Source organism: Paroedura picta, chromosome 11 (genome assembly GCF_049243985.1).
Source record: "Paroedura picta isolate Pp20150507F chromosome 11, Ppicta_v3.0, whole genome shotgun sequence".
Classification (NCBI taxonomy): domain Eukaryota; kingdom Metazoa; phylum Chordata; class Lepidosauria; order Squamata; family Gekkonidae; genus Paroedura; species Paroedura picta.
The window spans coordinates 22790658-22812495 of record NC_135379.1 but is presented as its reverse complement, the minus strand read 5'-3'; the positions used below and the strand labels follow the sequence as shown (position 1 = coordinate 22812495).

The window sequence follows — 21838 nt, the reverse complement described above, 5'->3', positions numbered from 1 at the left end:
ACCATTTTTTATTTTGCTTCTATGAGACATTTGTAGGAGAAAGTTGCAGTTGCATGCAAAACTGTTGGGAGTGGATTCTCAGGCTCATTCTGTTAGTATAAACAAGGAAAATGAGGCAGCCTTGTAAGAGCAACCGAATATACTTTATTCTTTTTGTATGCTGCCTTTAATGTTTTGCGGTTTTATATAGTGAACTATTTTAAGGTGCCTTTTATTTTATCATATATCTCTTGCAAATTTGTAGTTTATATTGTTGTTTTTTTGTAAAGGCCTAGGACCATATACAAATAAATCTTACTGCTATTACTATTAGCATAAGCAGCATTTCTGTTTGCCCTAAATTTGTCAGTTTCTTCCTCCCCATGCAGGAGAAAAATTGCAAGAAGTATTGAGACCTGCAAAGGGGGCAGGCAGGTTGCTTAGGGTAGCGATCCCCAACCTGTGGGCTGCGGACCACATGTGGTCCTTCGACTAATTGGAGGTGGGCCCCGAAGGACGCCTTCTCTCCCCCCCTGGCCCTTTACTTCATCCCCCCCGGCCCTTTACAACACACTTCATTGTTGTGGCGTATCTGTATCTTATTTTGAAGGGATGTTTAAACATTACCATAGCGATCAGAGAGCGCTAGGGCAGTGGTTGAGAATAGAGGAGTAAACTACCCCCCCACGGGGCCTCAGTAAAAGGCGTTGAGTGGTCCCCGGCGTTGAGTGGTCCCCGGTGATAAAAAGGTTGGGGACCACTGGCTTAGGGCATACCCAGTAGCTTTGCCGTCATGTGTTGTGGACAAGGTTGCTTACTTTCTTTCCTTGCTTGTTCTTTTTCATTATTACTGATGATGATGATGTTTGATGATGATTGATGATTGATGATGATGATGAAGATGACCTTTGCTTTGGAATGCAGGTTCTCTAACAGGGTTTAACTTGAACCAGAGCACATCTCTGCAGTGTGTCTTTCATGCCAAAGCTCTGACTTTGAACATTTTAACGTATTATAAATAAACACTTCTGAACTCGTACATCGTTCATTTCATGGTTCCTCTGCATTCCCACTAGAATTAAGTCATAAAAGCTTCAAGTGAATAAAGCATGTCGTTGGACTGGTTTGAGTCCCCGCAGCGCTCATTCGTCAGCAAAAACGGAAAAGGGCAATCGAGTAATGAGAAGGAGTCTGAGACTGGAAAGGGCAGCCATGAAGGAACTAGACAAGATCTTTCAGCATCCGGAAGTGTTGCTTGAGATTAAGATACTGCATTAGTATGTATGGGTATGAAACTTGGATGATGAAGAAAGCCGGCAGGGAGAAAGTTGATTCATTTGAAATGTTGTATGAGAGTGTTAGGGATGTTGTAGACTGGCCAGTGTGGTGTAGTGGTTAAGAGCAGCAGATTCTATTCTGGCGAGTTGGGTTTGATTCCCCGCTCATCCACATGCAGCCAGCTGGGTGACCCTGGGCCTGTCACAGAGTTGTTCTCACAGAGCAGTCTTGTCAGAAGCTCTCTCAACCTCACCTATCCAATTTGTGGAGAGAGGAAGGGAAGGTGATTATAAGGCGCTTTGAGACTCCTGTCTAAGGCAGTGAAAAGCAGGGTATAAAACCCAACTCTTCTTCAAAAAGACAGGTGGGTGCACTCTAAATTAATTCAATCCTGAAGTCTCCTTAGAACCTAAAATGACTGAAGTTTGTGTACTTTGGTCACATCATGAGAAGGCAAGACACTCTGGAAAAGACAATAAGTTGAAAGCAGGAGGAAAAGATGAATTATCTCAGTAAAGGAGGCCATAGCCTTCAGTGAGCAAGGCTGTTAATGGAGTTAACTCAGAGGATTGCCATAAGTTGGAATCATTTGGCTGGCACATAACGCACAGAGTGCTCTGTTGAGAAATGAAGCTTACACTCTGTAAGTGTCACTTAACAGATTCCTTCCACAATGAAATATACTTCACCGCAAGTTTACGGCTTAGCAAGGTGAATGTTGAAGCTGCATTCTGGGAATTCTCAGCGGCCAAACCAAACCTAACATCACGGGCAGTTGAAAAGCTGCAAAACAAGTTTTCCTTCTGAATTCCAGTTCACAAAGGCAACTGGATGATGGTTCATATTTTGATGGAATAACCTAGCAGAACAAAATACCCTTTTCTGAAACACCCAGAAGCTGTGCTTAGGCAATGAAGAGAATTTTTGAGAAGATTACTAGTAATTTTCCATTTGTTAGATGGGGCAAGGTCTAGTGGGCTATTCAGAAGAAGCGGGGGAGAATTATGATATTGGGAATTCTTTTGAGAAAGAGTTTAATCAAGAAAGACAGCAGCCAAGAAAACAGTGGGAAAAGACAGATATTCACAAACCCTGGCCAGAAATCTGGAAACTTTAAGCTTATTCTGTCTACCCCCTAATTTGCCATCCAGAGAAGGTAAGTTTTAGATCTCAGGTGAGAAGATGCATATATTATTCATTTATTTTCTTTTGTACACGTCTGTGGTTTGGGTTCTCCCTAGAATTTCTGCAGGCCGAAGGAGGTTGAGTTTTCACTAATTCCTTCATCCCACAGAAGCCTAAAATGGGCTCCCATGACATGATGCTGCTTGGGAATCATGCCATCTGTGGCACAGGGGCATTAGCTACCTCCCCCGCCCAGGGCCAGTTTATCCATGTAGCACAAGTAGTACATACTACAAACCCTGTGCTCCCAGGGGCCCCACCCAATGCTTTTCCCCCATGAATCGGGGACGTAGCCTCCTCTCACCTTTTCCCTCTATCTTATGAAACTCAGGGCAATTTATAATAGAATATGTTAATATAAAAATATACATTTAAATAACCGCATTAAATTATAATGCTAAAACAGATTCAACAATTGCCCACTCTCCTATCATGGAAGAAAAAGAGGGGGCTCATAAAGATGATCCGTTGAGATTGTTCAGTGGGTTCTGTTAGGAGTTCAGTAGATCAGATTGTTTTAGGCCTCAAACAGGCTCTGCCTTACAAGCCCAGCGTAATTGCCTGAGATCCTGCAGGGCTCTGATCTCAATTGGCAGAACATTCCTCCAGGCCGGGCCCAAGGCCCAAAAGGTTTGAAGCCTTTTTGTAACCAGTTACTTTTTGCGTAAGTTTTTTCTTTTTTCTAAAGCTTGAGTTATATGCTCAGTGAATATGCATTAAAAACTCTTCTATGGTTCATGTTTACCAAATTAAAATGTAAAGATTTGGAGTCTCTTGCTTGATCTGAATTACTCTAATAAGGGACAGTTCCACAGTTTCCCATGTCATGGTGTTTTGGAGTGGGAGCTTCATTCTTTCCATGAAGCAGAAGCGTCTTAAGAGATAGTGTCTGGATTGTAGGTTATTAGACAAGCTTGCATCTAACTCTTAACTTGCTGGTTGCAATGAGAGGGAAAGGAATCCTCTACGGGGGGGGGGGGCATAAAGTAAGGTGACCAAATTGTCCCGCTTTTGGAGGGACATCTCGGGGCACTTGGCAAATTGTACTTATGTTGAAATTAAAACATATATATTACAATACTATTTTTGCGTTCTATGCGTTCTATGACACTTTTTGTTGCTCCACAGAGACCAAATTTTTAATCAAGAACCTCCCCCCCCCCCCCGGGTTAATGGTGTCCCGCTTTACCAATGTTAAAATCTGGTCACCATAGCATAAAGCTGGAGAGATGATGGCCACATTGAGGTTTAGCACCTCAAGGCTTGGCCCAGCTGAGTAAATGCCACACCCTCTGTGTCTCTTTGCATTGTTCTGCAGGAGATTATGGCTGTTTCTAACTTGACTGTGCCAGACCAGTTTGCAATCTTTCATACCATTATTACTCTACGGGGGGTAAAGGCACTCTCTTTAGAACCATGTTTTAAGAAATGTCTTCACTATGCAAATGTATATCCTTATGAATTTTAATTGCCATAGCTGGGCTATTGGTCAAAGCTTTATAGATTGTTTGATCAATAACCATCTACCTGTTGTCTCTCAGCATATATTATATACAGCCAAGAGGACTACATCATTGCTGTTCATAGGTTAAAAGAAACATTACAACATCTAATAGAAATGCCCTTCAAAAGCATAATGAAAAGGGTGCTCTTTAAAAATAGAAGCAAGCTTCTGGGAACATATTACATCATCTTAAGATGTATTGTTTATAGAATGTTAACTGTAGAGTGACTAAAAGGCTCTTGAGTGGTTTTCTTGAAGTGCTCCATTTTCTTTTTAAGAAAATACTTTTTATGATTTTTATCTAGGGCAAGTGCTTTTAAATCAATAGGCAGAATTAAAAGTAGTATTGTATACATGAAGCAATTTTTACAGTTATCTAAACTATTCAGTAATATAGGTGGGCTAAATTAAATAGCATTCTTTAAAGCTGAGGATCTACACAAGAATCCTGAAGATTTAATGTTTATTTTGCAAAGGATATAAAATTCTATGACTGTAAGCATTCAAACAAGACCAGAAATCTCTTGCAAGTGCTCTCTGGAATAAAGAGACCAAATTGGTGACTGTTATAGCTCAACAAATCATAACATATAAAATTGTGTACATCCAACAAGGTGCTGAACATTCAATACCCTTCAATTGGCCCTCAGTGGGGAATATGTGAGGACAATGGCACTGTCCCACTCAGGGCCAATTGCCGGACTTCCTTCCCCTCATTTTCTTCCTCCTCCTGCTTCCTGTCACTTCTGACCACTTATCAGGGTGGAAGCCAGCCCCGCTCCACAGCAAGACACTGAAGATAAGCAAGGACAGCAGGTAGAAAGCCAATCCCAGTAGCCCAGCTCACCTGGCTGGGCCACTCAGGTCCCCACATGTCCTCCCATCTGCCGGAGAATGGGGGGAGGAGGCCCAGCCATGCTCGCCAACACCCCAGAAGGAGGGCTGGCCCCAGTGTTCCTGCTCACCTAATAGGCTGCTCCAGTCCCAGCGCTACTTCCCACCTGCTGGAGAAAGGGGGCAGGAGGGCCGGCCATGCTCAGTGATACCACAGGCAGAGAGCCAGTTCTGGCAATCTTGCTGGCTAGCTGGATCACTCTGTTCTTGGCACCGCCTCCCACGCACAGAACAGCAGGGGGAGGACTTGGCCGTGCTTTGTGACACCGCAGGCTGAGGGATGGCCTCGGCTTGCTGGGCCACTCTAGTCTCATTGCCCCTTCTGCCTGACACTTATGATGGACCAATGAGTTGAGCCCAGATAAAAGGCACCCAAGAAGGTCAAAGTGCAGGCCCCTGGACTGGCACCTGTTGTCTTCCTGGGTGCACAGTCATTTGAATAACTGTGATCCCAGTGCTTTGGTTGTGCATTGCAGTGTAAATGAAAATATGTGTAAATACAGTGCTAAATATTTAACTTATTAATTATTGGAATATTACAGGTTGCATGGTCCAGTTGTGTTATAGAATATTTATAAACTTTTATCCACAGGAAGAAAAGTGGGATAAAATGATTTTTATAAATAAGAATATTAACTTTGAAACCCTGGCAAAAAGCAATTGCCCACTATCTTAGCTGCCTTCAGCTTAAATACAATAGGTTGTTTAGGATAAAACAGAGGAGATGAGGACAATATTGTAAGTTACTTTGTGTTCCCATTGAGGAGAAAAGCTTGAGGATAAATATCTGAATAAATAAACAGCTACCTCCCTCTGTTACCTCCCAGTTTTCTTCAATTCATGTCTTCCTTCCCTTTAAGACTGCATATAACCTTCTTCCCATTTGTACCCTGGAGATCAAATGTGCCTTCATTGCACATGTTGATACCCATGCATTTCAATTCTCTTAACTAGCCTGTCTTTTATCCGCTCTTGATTTGCTTCTTTTAATGGTGTCTGCATTGTGAGATCCCTTTCTCAAGGATATGGTTTTTCTGTCCTCCACAATCCAGACTCTGGTTATCCATTCATGCACAGACTGTATGGGGCAAGAGAAGCATTGTACAATTAAATGAGACATTCCTATAAGTGAGATTGAAATATGAGTATCAGAGTTATCACGGAAAACACATTGAGTTCAAACAAGTAATCTTTGCCTCAAACGTTCAGAAAATGGCACTGACTTTCAAAACCAAACTAAATTAATAGGAAACGCCAACCGATAGTATAGAGTAGCATTCTTTTTGTAATATAGGAACACCATGGCCTGGATCAGATAACAGTCTCCCTCCTATCTCTTTTGCACACATCTTGGGGGAAGAGGGCATGCCTTCCTTTCTGCTCATATCTCACATTTACCTTGCTTCTGATATTGCAGATGGGCTTCCATTTTGATAGGGTATGTGTATGTAAAATCCAGTGTACACGAGCAGGGCTTACACTGTTGATCTTGAATTGATGTCCTATTCAGATCTATGCATTGTGTGGTCATGTCCTATTCAAACTCTGTTCCATATGTGATTCATTTGAATATCGAGTTACCTGGGGAGAAGAAGAGATGCTTTGGGTGAGAATCCTACTCCGTTTTCCCATGCACAGGAAGAGCATCTCCCAAACTGGCCTTTGATAAGTTGTGCTTTGGGGTCATTTACCTTTCTGCTTATAGAAGATATGGCCTAAGGTCCATGAAAAAATAATATTTGGAAGGGTTAACATTCTGATCTCTTTGATGTGTAGGGTTGTGTGTGGGGGGGGGGGGAGGTCATTATATTTTTGGCCTTGGCCCATAAATTGCATTCTGACAAAATAACTAGTATCTATCAAGGGAGCCTGACTTAGACATGCTCTTAATGATGCTATCCTGGTGTTAACCCTGATCCTGTACATTGAATCCCTATCTTTTATGTCTAGATGACAACCGTGTTCTAGGAGAATATACCTTTCCCTTGAAAGCTGTAAATCTATAGGGAGGGATAATTAAGAACTTCAAAAGAGTTCTCTGTGTTGTCTGAAAACTGCTTTCCAGGTTATTGTGAAAAGATCTGACTTAAGCTTACTTACCTTTTAGAAACTTGAATTAAAATGCTTTTTGTCCTGTTATCGAGAATAAAGACGACTAAAGGACTGCAAGCAAAACTGTCTTCCTTTCTTTCTCTTGTCAGGATGCCATATCTTTCTATGTGCCTCTATACCGGTGACTCAAAATTTGCTACAAAAGAAGATTCATTATTAGTCAAATCTTCCTTTCTACTATTATGAGCATACAAAAAATCCTTGATGGAGGGTGGACAGATTTTTATATCAAGGCAATTTAAATCGTCAAGAGGAAAAAAGTATTTAAATAAAGATTTGCAGTTTGAAATACGTATGCAAAATATATACATACAAGCATACGTAGGGAACCTGCAAGTTTTACTAAAATTGTAAATATTAGCTTCAGCAGAAACATCTACTTTAACTTTGTGTGGTATAGAGCAGTGGTCCCCAACCCCCGGTCTGGTGACTGGTACCGGTCCAAGGATCAGTTGGTACCGGGCCACGGCTCCTCCTCCCCAGCTGCTGCCTCGGGGGCTGCCCTGCCACTCTGCCGCCAGCTCACCTTTGGTACTCTCCAGTGGCCACCATGGCTGGGGCTCCCCCTCGGCAGGGCAGTACACAGCTGCTGCTGGCAGCACCCCCCCCCCAGCGGGCAGCAGAAAGTCAGGGGGGCCGACAGGAAAGTAAGTGGAGCAGGGGCTCAGGCGGCGGTAGCAACATCCCTCGGCAAAAACTACCCCCCCTCCCTGGGCCTCAGTAAAATTGTCAAGCATTGACTGGTCCCCAGTGATAAAAAGGTTGGGGACCACTGGTATAGAGGCTACATTTGGAATGAGTTTAAAGAAGCAGTGTCATCTTTTAAAATAAAAAGATCCCATTTAAAAGGTATTAATTTTAATGCTTTCTGTACTGACTCAGTTGTATGGAATCAAAAGCACCATTATAAATATTTCATTTTTTTAAAGACAGTGTGCCTGAGCAGGATTTGTTTGTTGCAAGCAGGACTCTCTCAGCAAAATGCTTGCAGTTCTCAGATAGCCAACAGTTTTTCTTCTTCTTTCCAGAAGTCTTTGATAAAAATCAGTAGAATCTCCTGTTTACATTTTTGTTTTGATTTTCCCCCCTACAGCTATGGATCAAGCTAAATAAACTACTAAGTTTTAACTACTTTAAAGACCATTTTGTTATTTTATTGGTGGGACATTTTAAATAAATGAACCACACAAGTCACCTGGGCCATCCCTGCAGTTATATGTTTTGTTCACTCACCCTGGTGATGTTTTTAAATATACTTAGCTTTTGAGATATGAGTGGCTGTCTACCTTCCAACTTGATAATTTTTTATCACTGCAAGACTTCCTTGTTCTCTTCCGAGAGAGCACTGTCTCATGCTTGCAATTTTCAGTCAGTAATAGATAATTTGTTAAGTAAGAAAGGAGAGACTTGTAAAATACATGCTCTGAATCTGACTTTTCTGTGTCAAAATTAAAAGCCAATTTCTTGTGTTAGAGGCAAAAAAACTGGTGTTAGCCGATGGGGAGCTAGATTTGAACTTAGTGTGTCACATTCATCCACTTAGAATCAAACTACATCAGACACCAGAACGCCATGATTAGAACTTTAGACGTTTAAGAACCTTTAAAAGGTGGAAGCCAATCTGGGACAGAATCATGACAGTAGGAAAATTGGGATGTTTGATCTCCTCTCCTCGGGAAACCATATCTCTGATTGAAAATGACCCTCTCAGGCAGCTTTAAACTCTGGTAGGGACAAGAGATAGGTTCTAGTCTTCCCCCCCTATCGATGCTTGAAGGAACCGTGGTCTAGGCCCACATATCTGAGAGGTCTTAGGGCCTTACGCTCTGTGGGTGCACATCTGCTGGTGGTCTCCAAACCATGAGAAGTACACTTGGCCACAGCTAGGGCCTTTTCAGTCCTGGCCCTGACCTTATAGAATGAGATCCCAGAAGAGCTAAGGGTCCTGATAGAGTTTTCACAGTTCTGCAGGGCCTGCAAGATGGAGCTCTTCCACCAGGCATTTGGTTGAGGGCAGGAGCCCCTCCTCTGCTTACCCAGGACAGCAGGCTGTTCCCCTCAGTAACACCCCCTGAGGCACCGGATGGGAGGTTGAGCAGAAAGGGGGGTGGAAGATTTAGTGTTCACCATCTGATAGGACTAGGTTTTTAAGGTGGGTATTGCTTTACGGTTTTATGTGGGGTTTTACTCTTTGTAACCTGCCATGAGCCAGGTTGCTGGGACTGACAAATAAGAAATCTAATATCTAATAAATAAATAAATTTTAAATCAGGGAAATGTGATGGAGAAAGCCAATCCCCTCCTTACCCCATAACATCCACTCTAAATCAGGCTTTCCCCAGCTGCTTTCTAGGGCCAGTGTCTGAAATGCTAATCACAGAATTGACCTCAGAGTACCTTTCACTGCATGGGTTTTTGCAACACAGATCACATTAGTGGCTAAAGATAATAATAAAGATAATGTCTATTACATAAAATTCAGCCCTTCCCACTCTTCTGTGAGTTTCATAACTCAGTCACCAAAACTTCCCTTGTGTGTTCCTCCTGCCCCATTGATGCGAAACGGTCGCTAGAACACCTTACCCCAGGTAGGATGTTTTCATTGCATCCACTTATCTACTTGCCTTCAATGTATTGCCTTTGCCACTCTGTCAAGGAACATGGGACTTGAGGTCACAGTCAAATTTCTTGTTTGCTTTAATAAATAAGTGTGCCACGAAGCACAGCTTGTTTCGTAACAAGTCTTCTGTTTTGCTGTGAGATAAGCCCATGGTTCTAGGGTTGAATCTTGAAATACACGAGGAGAGGCGTCAGGGATTTCACTAGGCCCTTCTAGCTGCAAGATTTGTGTATGGGCCATAGACCTTTAAAGGGAACAAGTGTTCCCATTTTTCCTCCTAAATTACAATCTGTGAACTCAGATGAAGATAACCTTAAGTCTTCCTTTCGCCAGCATTTTTTTTTTCAGGAAGAAAAACGTGCTTTTGGAAGATGTGAAGCCAAACATTCATGGGAACAAACAGCTTAGCAACCCGTGCACTTAATATTTAAAGGACATTTGTATTTTTTTCTTCACCTATCTCTTGAATGTCTTTTTTCAGTGAGAATGGGAGTTAAAGCCCTCTAATATTTTGAAACACTGAAAAAGTTGTGTAAACAGGTCTTTGATGTCGCAGTGGTGTCATGTCAAGTAAGGGCTTTTTTTTTTTTTTTTGCATGTGTGTGTTTTTAAAAAGGATTTCAAGGGATTCTCCAAACTTTAAAATGAATATGGCATTTCTAACATAGCATTGTATTACAGTTTCCTTTTCTGCTATGGAATCTTCTAACTTCTTTTGACATTCTGCGACCTTTCCCCCCTCCCTTCTTTGAGTCAAACGGGACGGAGTAACAAGCAGTAAAGACATCATTTTTGCCCCTTCGGTATTATGAGGTCAGACCCTGGGTCAGGGCATGTCCACAAACATCAATGGGGATGAATTAGGCATTCAAAATGGAAACGCTGAGACTCCAGTGGGAGCTTATTTCAAAGCTTCTTGGAACCTTCTGTAACAAGCCTTCAAGTCACTCTGCTCAGACAGCAATTTTTCAGAGACTACAGTGTGAAGCTGCTGAATTCACCAGCAAACGTAACTTTGTGGTTTGTGTCCAGCAAATCCTTCGGATTCTTACCTTGCTACAGAAAAGTAGTTGCCACCCATTAGGTGTTGGCTTATGCTGTTGATCTTGCTATGCATGTTTGTACTGGTGGATGGAAGTCAAGAATGAGCTATTACCAAGGAAATTGAATCAGATTCCTTTGACTGGATTTTACATTCCTTGGTAGCCATCATCATATTATGACACACGTTCAGCTATCTTTTGCGTTGCTTGTCCTGCCCTTTATTAAAGGGAGAGATGCTTATCGGGCAATCCTGAGCAGGGTGACACCCTTCCAAATTCATTGAAGCCTACAGGTTTAGAAGAGTGCAGGTCTGCTGAGGATTGCATTTTAGCCACTTTGGGCATCTGCAAAGTATAGTCCTGGCCCCAAAAGCTGATGCAGGGATAAATGGTGTTAATGTTCAAAGTACCACCAGACCCTAGTAGATTTGGCTGCCACTGACTAATAGCGCTACCCCACTGGAATACATTGATTGATGGGATGTATTGATCCTAGTGTGGTTTGGGCCCAGTTCAAAAGCCTGGCTAATGGCAAGCTTGGACTCAAAGATACCTTTAAACTATATCGTTAGCCAACATGAATAATGTATTCCATGTTTTCACTCGTAACTTGCAGCAAGATGATACAGTTTTGCAACTGCTGGCTCTGCGTGGATTTAGGTGGCCAAGTCAGCCTTGTCCCAACTCCCCTCAATGATAAATGCATTTTAAATACTTCTGTTGAGACTGAAATCCTTTTCCAGTATTATACGTGATGCATTTTAAGCTTCATTCTGAATGGAAAGAAGAGCATTCGTTTCAGTTGATCTAGAGCAGCAGGACAAAGTCTGAGTCCCCTGGCACCTTTAAGACCAACAAAGTTTTACGCGAGGTGTAAACTTTCATGTGCATGCGCACTGCATGTGAAATGGGAGGTTACCGGACTACACAGCTTGCCAAACACATTTACAGTTTTAGAAGTTCTTTTCTAACCATGCCATTTATACAGTCTCTTCTGCCACCCTGTTCAGGTGCCAGTTTCTTTCAGCGTGGAAATATATGTATTTTTATTTATCTAAGGGGTGAGCAGTTCAAACTCCACGTTAGAAGTGACCTGTTAGCCTCAGTAACAGTGTGCTTGTCTTTTTAATTCAGTCGATATTTGTTTTTGAGTATAGTGCAGAAAAAAGGAGGTGAAACGTCATGTATGTCTTAGGCTAGCAGTTAGTTTATGTAGCAAAAGTGAAGCAGATGGCACACATTAGGTATGATCCCAGCACTCTATAAAGCAGGATTAGCAATCATGGCAAACCATTTCTGTAAACGGCATCCAGCCAACAAGTGTCTTGCCTTCCTGTTTGCTCTTCCCTGCAGCCCTTCTTGCTTTACTCTTCTCCTTCCCTTATTCCAGTCCAGTTGTAACTCATTTTTAGCACATAGTCCTGCAGCTGACCCCTTAACTGGATAGAGAAACGAAGATCCTCCTCATCTTCTTTAAATTCCACACTATCCCTACCAAAACCACCACCGCCCTTTCTCTTGCTTTATAAATATTTTCTAGAAGGTGCCTTGTGTGGGTTGGCTTTAAACAGCCATGTTAGCGTGCTCATTTTAATTGCTGGTTGCAGAGGTCTGAAGTTAGAGAAGAAACTGAAATAAGTAATTTCATAATGGAAAACGCTGTGATATTGCTAGTGCCTGTGACAGCTAATCTCAGCAGTTGGGGCTTGAATGCAATTCCGTTTGGTTATTTTTCTGTAGTGTCGATTGGGATTTCAGTCTTAAAAAATAAAGTGCCCAAATCTCAAGGTTTCTTCTCCCAGACTTAGAAACCGGAAAGGCAATTAACCGAGGATCATGTTGGCCAGTTAGGCCTGTGGAATGAAATAGGATTAAGCACTGTGAGCACCATGGGGACAATTTAACATCCTGGGCTGTTTGAGTATCCATGTACATCCCTGTACAGTGTAAAACTAGAACATTTCCTTTAAAAATTTGGTGTGACCAGCTGTAATTTACAATGACAAATTAAATGCATCTCACTCTCTTATTTACAAAATACCCTTTGCAATATCCTGATACCAGGTCCATGCTATTCTAGTGGGGCTGTCTTTATTTTCCCTTCCCCTCAGATGGCAAAAATAAGGATATGCTATGTTAGCTTAGAATTTGCAGCTGTCTTATGTATTGTAGTTTTACTTGGAGGAAACAGGCATATATGTGTTTGAATTCCATAAATATGACAGGTTATACTCAGTTATAAATTATTTATTTTGTACAATTAAAACAGCAAAGTCAGTTTACATTTGATAGGAACTGCATTTTTCAGAGTTCCTGGTTTTTTTCTGCATGTTTTTCCTGGGCAGGAAGAGGGGCCTCCAAAACAATTTTGCATCTCTATATATGTCTTTGGAAAGGGGCATAAAACATTTGAAACTCTAGCAGGTGTAGAAATGAAGTTAAATGCAATTAATATTATTGCAGGACATTTCCTTGCAGCATTCCTTTCAGATGGTAACCTCCCAGCATTCATGGTGGAGGGAGGAAGGATAAAAACAACCTGATCTCATTAACATCCATAGAATCTAGCAATTTATGTGCTCCAACAGAAATTCTCTGGATCTGTTAATCATTCGCTTTCCATCCTCTGCTCTCAGGATGATATCATCAGCTATGAATTACTAATTAGCCCTGTTGCCATTTGGGACTCAGATCACATAGGTAATGGTTGAGCATTATTACGGCTGAGAGGCCCAGACCAAGATGCTGCAAATTTTGACACAAGCATAATTGCAGGATGAACATCCCTTGCTCAACTCTCTTGAACCAATGTGGGGGCAAGCTGCAGATTGGATCATCTCAGGGGTCTTGGCTGATGTTTGTGCCGAATAGCTTTGAGTGGCTGCCCATTCTACATGGTGAACTTTGGTTCCTGTTCTGGTGTGGCTGTCTTTTTCACAAATGGAAATTGCTGTTACACCATTACACTGCTTCTACCATTAGGCAGTGTTCCTGACGACAATGTAGAATCGTGCCAGTTTTCACAATTAAAAAAAAGAAATTATGTAGGTATAGTAATCCTGCCATTACTAAACAGAGTAATGATCACAGTCATCAGACACAAGATGTACGCAGAGCCACCTAAATGGTCAGTCTCAATTCATCCGGAATGTATAGGAGCTTTTAAAAATTGGAGGCCATATGATATGAGGGAGGGTCAGAGCTAGAATTGATGGCCCAATAGCACGTCTATACCTGTCAGTAGAAGTATGCCTCCCATAATGCTTTTTTCCGGTTTGAGGTGATTGGCACCCCTACACCAGTGTGCCAAGAATATTACCTAATGGTGGCAATAACATAGTATCAGCAATATCAGTTTTTAAAAAAAGGTCACTAGTCACCACAGCAAGCAGTTCAGGCAAAGGCTGACATGTGCTATCCAGTACGTATGCAAGGAAGTAGTGTAATAATGCAAAATGAAACAAATAGGTTAGCAGTTCTGCAAGGAAAGAGAAAAAAGCCTGTTGAAGGGCTAAAAGGGAGAAAGCAAGCAGCTTCAAGCTGACCTGTTACATTTTGAAAGCAGAGCTAGTTTGGTGTAGTGGTTAGGAGTGCGGACTTCTAATCTGGCAAGCCGGGTTCAATTCTGCACTCCCCCACATGCAGCCAGCTGGGTGACCTTGGGATCACCACAACACTGATAAAACCGTTCTCACTGAGCAGTGATATCAGGGCTCTCTCAGCCTCACCCACACCACAGGGCGTCTGTTGTGGGGAGAGGAAAGGGAAGGCGACTGTAAGCCGCTTTGAACCTCCTTCGGGTAGAGAAAAGCGGCATATTAGAACCAACTCTTCTTCTTTTTCTTCTTCTATCCCATTCCTATAGTGATGACTGAAGAGATGTTCCCCACTACCATGCTGAAGATTTCTCTTTTAAACTTTCCCCCTTCCAAATTAAAGAGGGAATGACAGGAGTGTTGTGTCAAGCTGAGAACTAATACAATATAATAGGCCTTCCGGGGCCTTCCGGATTTCCACGTGAGGGTGGGAGGGATCCCCATATTGAATCAGCCCTCATCAGAGTCATTGGCTCTGGCATAAATTAGGAGACTGGATAGATTATGTGTTTAAAATGTAAGCTTTGATTATTTTCTGAACTTGCAAAGATTCTCAAAAATGGATGCAGCCTCATGCTGTTCTGAATGCTGTTCTGAATTCTGTATAACTGTTCTGAATTAATGCCCTATACATCTGTGTTGAGGGCATAGCAGTGATACCACTAAGGGGGCCTCCTATAGCTCTAAAGTACAAAACAGAAGCCAGACATTTTAATAATGCTTAGTACTGGAGTCTTTCCCTTGCTTGGCAAAGGGAAACGTGTAACATTTGGGAACACAGCAGTGCATTAAGTATTATAATAACCGGTATTGACACAAAAAGCATATGGTCTTATATTACATATTGAGTCAAGGAGATCTAATGTTACTCATCCTTTCCTGTTTATAAGCCATCTTTCCTTTAAAACAGGGGGGAAAACATTTAGCACAGGCCAAACTCTCTATCTCTTAAAACAATAATAATAACAAACTATGCTCGGCTATCTCATATGAGCTTTTGAGTGGATATTATAGTACACTGTGAGACACGACTCTAGATTATGGAACATTTAATTAATCATATGCCTCCTGAAGACTGATAGTCCTCTTCCAGTTAGTGCTCATTGGACATGCACTGGGCAGCTACAGGCAAGGCTCTTTCAGTAATAAAGTCCATTGTCTGTTTAGAGCTGCAGTTGAAAACTGTAAGTAACATTTAAATAAATGGAGGTAACAGTCAATGCATACTGCTGGCCATTCACACAGACAATGGGGGAGAATATAATGGAGAAAAGCCAAGTATTGGAGAAGATCAAGTCATTTGCGATTATGTAGATAATTGTATACTTTGAGATATCAATAAAAGTTAGACCATATCTGTTTCCACTAGAGGTCTTAATGGGGCTACAGACACAACAGAATTAGCTCTAGAGAATGTTGTGTCTGACTTGTTTCATGGCTGTTACTTGAAGTAGGTGTTGTGGTTCTCAACCTTCCTAATGCTGCGACCCTTTAATACAGTTCCTCATGTTGGGGTGACCCCTAATCATGAAATTGTGCAAGTGTTCTTTCACAGAAATTAAACTGAAACTGACCAATGGTGTGAAGATCCATTGTTCATAATTGTATATAAATTGGGTTTTTTCCGGGGTTTCTCAGTTGTTCCGCCTCTTGTCCCACCATGCCTATCTCGCTCTTTTCTGCTGCTCCAGACAGATGAACGCTCTATCGCAATCTACCCCACAAGGCTGTTGTGTGGATGGTGCCCCCTCCCCAGCCAAGCTGCTTGCCCTGCCATGACCCCTGTGAAAGGGTTGTTCAACCCCCAAAGAAGACTCGACCCCCAGGTTGAGAACCACTGTGTTAACTTGAATGCATTGCTTGCAGTTTCTTTCAATATTGCATTTGGTTATCTGTGTGCCGTTAATCCGGTTATTTATTTATTTATTTATTTATTTGATTTATATACTGCTGATTTTCCTAAGAACCTGCAGTGGTTCACAGAATAAAATGTTAAAAACCAGTAAAACCAGTAAAACACCCACTTACATCCAGTTCATGATGCTTAGTTACATTGGTGCCGTGAATTCTGTTAATTGTTGCTCAGTTCTTATTTTCTAAAGAGTCTGATTTCTATTAAGAAAACTAAGCTTTAATTAAGTCATTATGACGTTTTAAGTGATGTTCCTTTTGTTCTACATTTCTTTGTCTGTTTCCTCAAGGTGTTTGTTGAAATCTTTAAGGAGAAACAGAAATGTATGTATATAGACTATTATTCCCATGGTTCCTGGTCTCAAAAACCAACTCCCATTTCCCTTGTTGGCACTAATTCCTGTTGTTTGTGTATCTCAGAGTGGCTTATTTGCAAGAGTTGTGTACTTTGAACTGTCTGGTTGCCTTGATCTCACATCCTAGCCAACATTTATTGATTTTGGCTGGATGTAACAGTGGAAAAATTATCTTCTGGAAAAGGCTTCAGGTGTGTCTTGTTGGTTTTTAGGCCTGCCTTAATCTAACTGCGCTTAACATTTATTTAACTTGGAAATAAAAGGTGATGAAATACACATGCATGTATATTAGAGGGGAACACATGCATTCATTTGGTGGGTTGCCCATATACATGCCATTTAAACATGGGGCTGAATTGGAAGTGCCACCAGAATAGCAAAGCCTATGAAGCAGGACTTTCCCCCTTTTCTCCCCTTCCCACTGTGCCAACATCTTTCCCCCCAGTTCTACAGGAACAGTGTAGAGAAGCAAGTGGATGTCGAAAGCTAGAGAAGGGATAATTACAAACTCCTTCTCCTGCCAACAGAAGTGTGGTTCTGCTGGCATGACTACTTCATGCTGGTGGAACAGCAGGTTAGTATCCTACCCAAGAGCCTTTTTTGCCTAAATTCAAAAAATAAACTTAGTGCTTGTTCCCAAGTGGCCATAGTTAAGATTTATGTATCAAAAGGAGAAAATACACAAGAAGAGTAATTAAAAGATGCTTCAAAAATGCTGAATATAGTTTTCAGGTAAGGTGACCAGATTGTCCCTCTTTTGGAGGGACATCTGGGGGCACCTGGCAAATTGTACTTATGTTGAAATTAAATATATATTACAATACTATTTTTGCATTCTATGAGTTCTATGAAAATATTTGTTGCTCCATATAGACCAAATTTTTAATCAAGAACCCCCCGGTCAATGGTGTCCCACTTTAACAGTGTTAAAATCTGGTCACCTTATTTTCAGGGATTATTTGTTTTTTCAGGCTAAGAAAAGAAGAATTGCAATTGAGATTAAATCCCATGGCATGGCAAAGATATGACCACTATTAAGCCACAGCATAAGAACAGGTAGAGTTTGAGTACAGGAAACAGCAATGGTGATATTCCTGGGCAAAGGTTCAGATTATTCCATTCACTTGAGGACAGTCTTGATGTAAAACCTGTAGCCTGGGAAACAGAAGGCCCTTAACATCTTGGTGGAAAAAGAAACATAGGCAAGGCAAGTTACTTGGTTCTTTCCCTTGAAATTGATAGGAGAACAAAGCACCTTGTTCACCTTCCTTGCATGGTTCCTCCATTATTATTATTACTACTACTATTTATTTAATTTGTATACCACTCCTCTTGGATTTGCTATCTTGGGGCCTTGAACATCATAATATCTCATAATATAACAGAATATAAGAAATACAATTCATTAAAATATGAAACTATCAGTTAAGTTTTAAAATACACTTAAATAGCTGTCAGCACCATGATGTGTCATTTCATTTCTGGCATTTCCATTATGCATCAAGGATGTGAGGAATCAAGAAGGAGTTAGCCTCAACCATAAACCTGGCAGAAGTGTTCCATCTTGCAGGCTGTGTGGAACTTAGCTAATTCTGACAGGGCCTTGATCTCCTCTGGGAGCTCATTCCACAAGGCAGGGCTTTTACTCTATGGTAAAATCACAAAGTGGGGGGGGGGGCATCCAAGAGCATCAAGTGACGTACTTGTGTCATTTCTAGTTAATGCAACCTTAAGTGACATTGTTGCATCAGTGCATGACATTTCACTTCTTCCATTTTCTCCTCACCACCCCATTGAAAGCTGGCCAGCCGACATAATGCCAGTGGGGGACTCTCCTGCTGGCAGTGGAGAAATGACAAGCCCAGTCTTCGGCCAGTGTAATCACTCCCCCCCTTGTGTCCATTCTTTCCTGGGAGATACAAAGCAGCAGTTGCATTGCAGTACTATGTTTCCTTGACTCAGAAACTCTAGTAGAAAACTGCACGGAAGTGGTGGTCCATTGAGTTGTTAGGAGGGCAGAAGGGTGGGTGGGTTAGGGTTCGTGGGTATTGTGGGGGTTGTATTTTTTATCTTTTTTTCAATGTAAATCACCAAGGGCTGACTGTTCTGGGAACGGTGGTCAACAAATATAATTAATAATATTTAATAATAATAACAATTTCCTGCTTGTGTCATTGGTCACTTCTGGTTTGTTTTCAGGTAAAAATATAAAATATGCAAAAATTTTGAAGCCAAGGACAAAACCAAAATTGCCTTAATTTCCTTAAAAAAAAACTGGATATGTTGGGAAAATGTAAATATATGTAATACTTTCTATCAAACTGATACTTACTTAGGTACTTAAGCAACCCAAAATGCACAGTTTGCTTAGTTAGCATAACAATTGTATTAATTGGCATAGTTATGGACTTTAGGAGTGTAATTACCTTAGTTTTTCTACAAGCAAAATTGTGAATGAGAGAGCACGGTGGACTGCTACGCCATATGCTTCATTAACACTTATATTTTAATTTTTGACAAGAAAATAGAGCTTGGCATTAGAAAAGAAAGCCCTGCAGTAAAGAAAAGAAAGTATATGTGCAGAAACAGTATCATACAATCACAATTGGTACAATTGACAGCATGTTTGGGTGTTGCGTTCATAATATTCGAAACACTGAACTTTTAAATAGTCTTCTTAATATTAACAAACACATTTTAACATATTAATTGGTGCAAATTATAATTAATATTCTCAGGTATTAAATTGTTACAGGACTTAACATAAGGAGTAATTAAATAGTCCATTGGATATGCTAATATTAGAAATCTTTTGTGAACTGCTGCTGTTCAAAGGAGCTGTCTTTTTAACGGGTTTCTTTTGGTGACATCAATGGTAAATATTCTTTATATTGGCAGGTCCAAGCACAAGTCCGTCATACAAAGCTGAACTTTGATAAGCTGAAAACTGATGTTTGCCAGAAAGTGGATCTTCTTGGAGCAAGCAGGTGCAATCTTCTGTCTCATGTGCTGACAACATACCAGGTACCTAGCAAGAAAGTCTTAATAAAACCTAGGACTTACACCTTAATAGAACTTTGCATTTTAAATGGATGTGTAATAGTCATCTTAGTCATAAGACTGAAGCTGGGTAAATGTTGTGGGATGGTGCAGGTAATATTAAGCATTAATGAATACATGAATGAAATTTCTCTTCCTCACAGACAACCCTTCTTCATTTTTGGGAAAAAACATCTCACACCATGGCTGCTATCCACGAAAGTTTCAAGGGCTATCAGCCATATGTATTCACTATGCTAAAGGTAAGGTGTATCTAGAGAGTGATTCAGATCCAGAGGGGATTGTTCACTTCATTGTGGGACATTTTGGAGTGGACTTCCTAAAATATATATTTGGTATGCTTCTCGGCCTTTTAAATCTCTCGTTAGCCCATAATATCTTAAAGACCAATACCATTTTGGAACATAAGCTTTTGAGAGTAAAAGCTGCCTTCATCAGATCCAAATCTGTATCTGACAAAGGGAGCTTGACTCTGGAAAGCTTATAACCCGAAAAAATTAATGGTAGGGGTACCAGCTCCAGGTCGGAAAATACTAGGGGGTTTAGGGATGAAGTGTGAGCAGTGCAGGGTTGGGGGAGGGGAGGGGAGGGGGGATTTCAATGACATATAATGACATCGAGTCAATCATCCACGGTAGCCATTTTTTTCCAGGTGAATTGATCCCTTTTGCCTGAAGGTCAGCTGTAATAGTGGAAGATCTTCAGCCAGCCTGCCTTTATTGCAGACCTACACAGACACCTTTCTGCAGCTTAGTTCCCAGTGAGGCTGAAGAACATGGGGTGGTTTGCCAAGCGATTAATATGCACAATAAAATATCATAAGCCCATAACAGAGAGCAGCCATTGAAGGGAGCCTAATAAAATTAGCCAGCTGTAAAACCTGATTAAAATAAACAAAAATATCCATGAAAAAACTTTAAAATTATTCCCCCACTGGTTTTTCTAAAGCTGTGTCGCTGTGCCCGTACAAATTAAGTTTACCCCTGTTTGCAAATGGAAGTACAATCCATTCATCTCAGGAGAGGGCTTTGAATCAGTCATATATAATCAGCAAGAAGTACTCCTATAGACCACACTGGAGCGCCCTAAATTAAGGATGTGTGTAACTATCGCATCTGAGCACAACTTGGTGAATGTCAGGCCTTTGAAGAGACAGCTTACTTTCAGAGTTCTGCTTTAATTAGTTATACATACTGATAATTTATTCGCTCTAAAGTGTTGGCTACAGAAGGGCTTTTAAATGCCGTTGGGATTATTTCTGTAGAGAAGACATTGTTTTAGGAAAAGTTCCCCCCCCCCTTTTGGCTGGCCTTGGATAATGAGAGCCATTTGTTTTCTTTGCTTCAGGGTATATTCTGGGAGTAATGCAATTGCAGCTGTATTTCCTGATTTTCAAGTTTGTGTTTGATAGAATATTTTTAATGCACTAACTATTCCAAACATCCTGTTGTGGAGATAGGATTTTGCTGTACAGTAATAGGAGGAGGGGAGTTTGTTCAGGCTCGAAAGTTCATTCCCTTGAATACTTTATGGTCTATCACTCTGAGAATGCTAATTGCTCTTTGTTTTCTTGTTTTCTTTAATGACTAACAATTTAACCTTTGAACTATATCAAGGAAAGACAAGCTAAGTACACCACTGAGAAATACACTGATTTGTGTTTTATGAGGCAGCTTTGACTCTCAAAAGCTTACACTCTGGAAATCTCGTTGGGTGCCACTGGGCTCAAATCTACCTCTTAATAAACTTATAAAACTCTGCTGCTAATAAAGATTCCAAATGTGTAGCCACTGTACGGTAGCAGAATAAAGCAGGAGTCCAGTAGTTAATGAAGTATTCAGGGGGAGAAGGCGAAGAAAATGTATGCTTATAGGGATAAATAAGGAAAGGAGTGTATAAGCAAGGAAACAAGGAAAAGAGTAAATTGCAATGGCTCTATAAAATAACTTTGTGGGAGAGCTTCCAAAATGCTATTTTCCCCCCATGCTGGTCTATTTTTAAGCACTGCTCTGGATCCAGGAGAGGAGGGACTCACATTGCTACTCTGCCATGATGCTCACGTGGTGACCTTAGGCCAGTCCTCCTCTCTCAGCCTAACATATCTTACAGGATGTTTATAAGGATAAAATGGGTGAGAGAAAACTGCTGTACGTGGCCCCAAGGTCCTTGGAGGAGGAATGAGATACAGGCGTCATAAATAAACGCCTTATTTTCTTAAAGATGGTCTCTTATTAACAAATATTCCCTCCCTCTTCGTTTGGAAGTCCCAAACCATTATCTTTGCTGCTTTTTCATATGGC

General features: G+C 41.1%; 1 protein-coding gene across 7 annotated transcripts in view; it reads left to right on the top strand.

The window, feature by feature from the left end:
* Nucleotides 1-21838, top strand: part of ICA1 (islet cell autoantigen 1) — a 66146-nt gene that overhangs the window by 20338 nt on the left and 23970 nt on the right. For all 7 annotated transcript variants that reach the window (XM_077302539.1, XM_077302538.1, XM_077302536.1 and 4 more), the window contains exons 7-8: nt 19377-19502; nt 19682-19780. In XM_077302539.1, coding sequence (XP_077158654.1) covers nt 19377-19502; nt 19682-19780 — 225 coding nt within the window. The remainder of the gene's footprint in view (nt 1-19376; nt 19503-19681; nt 19781-21838) is intronic.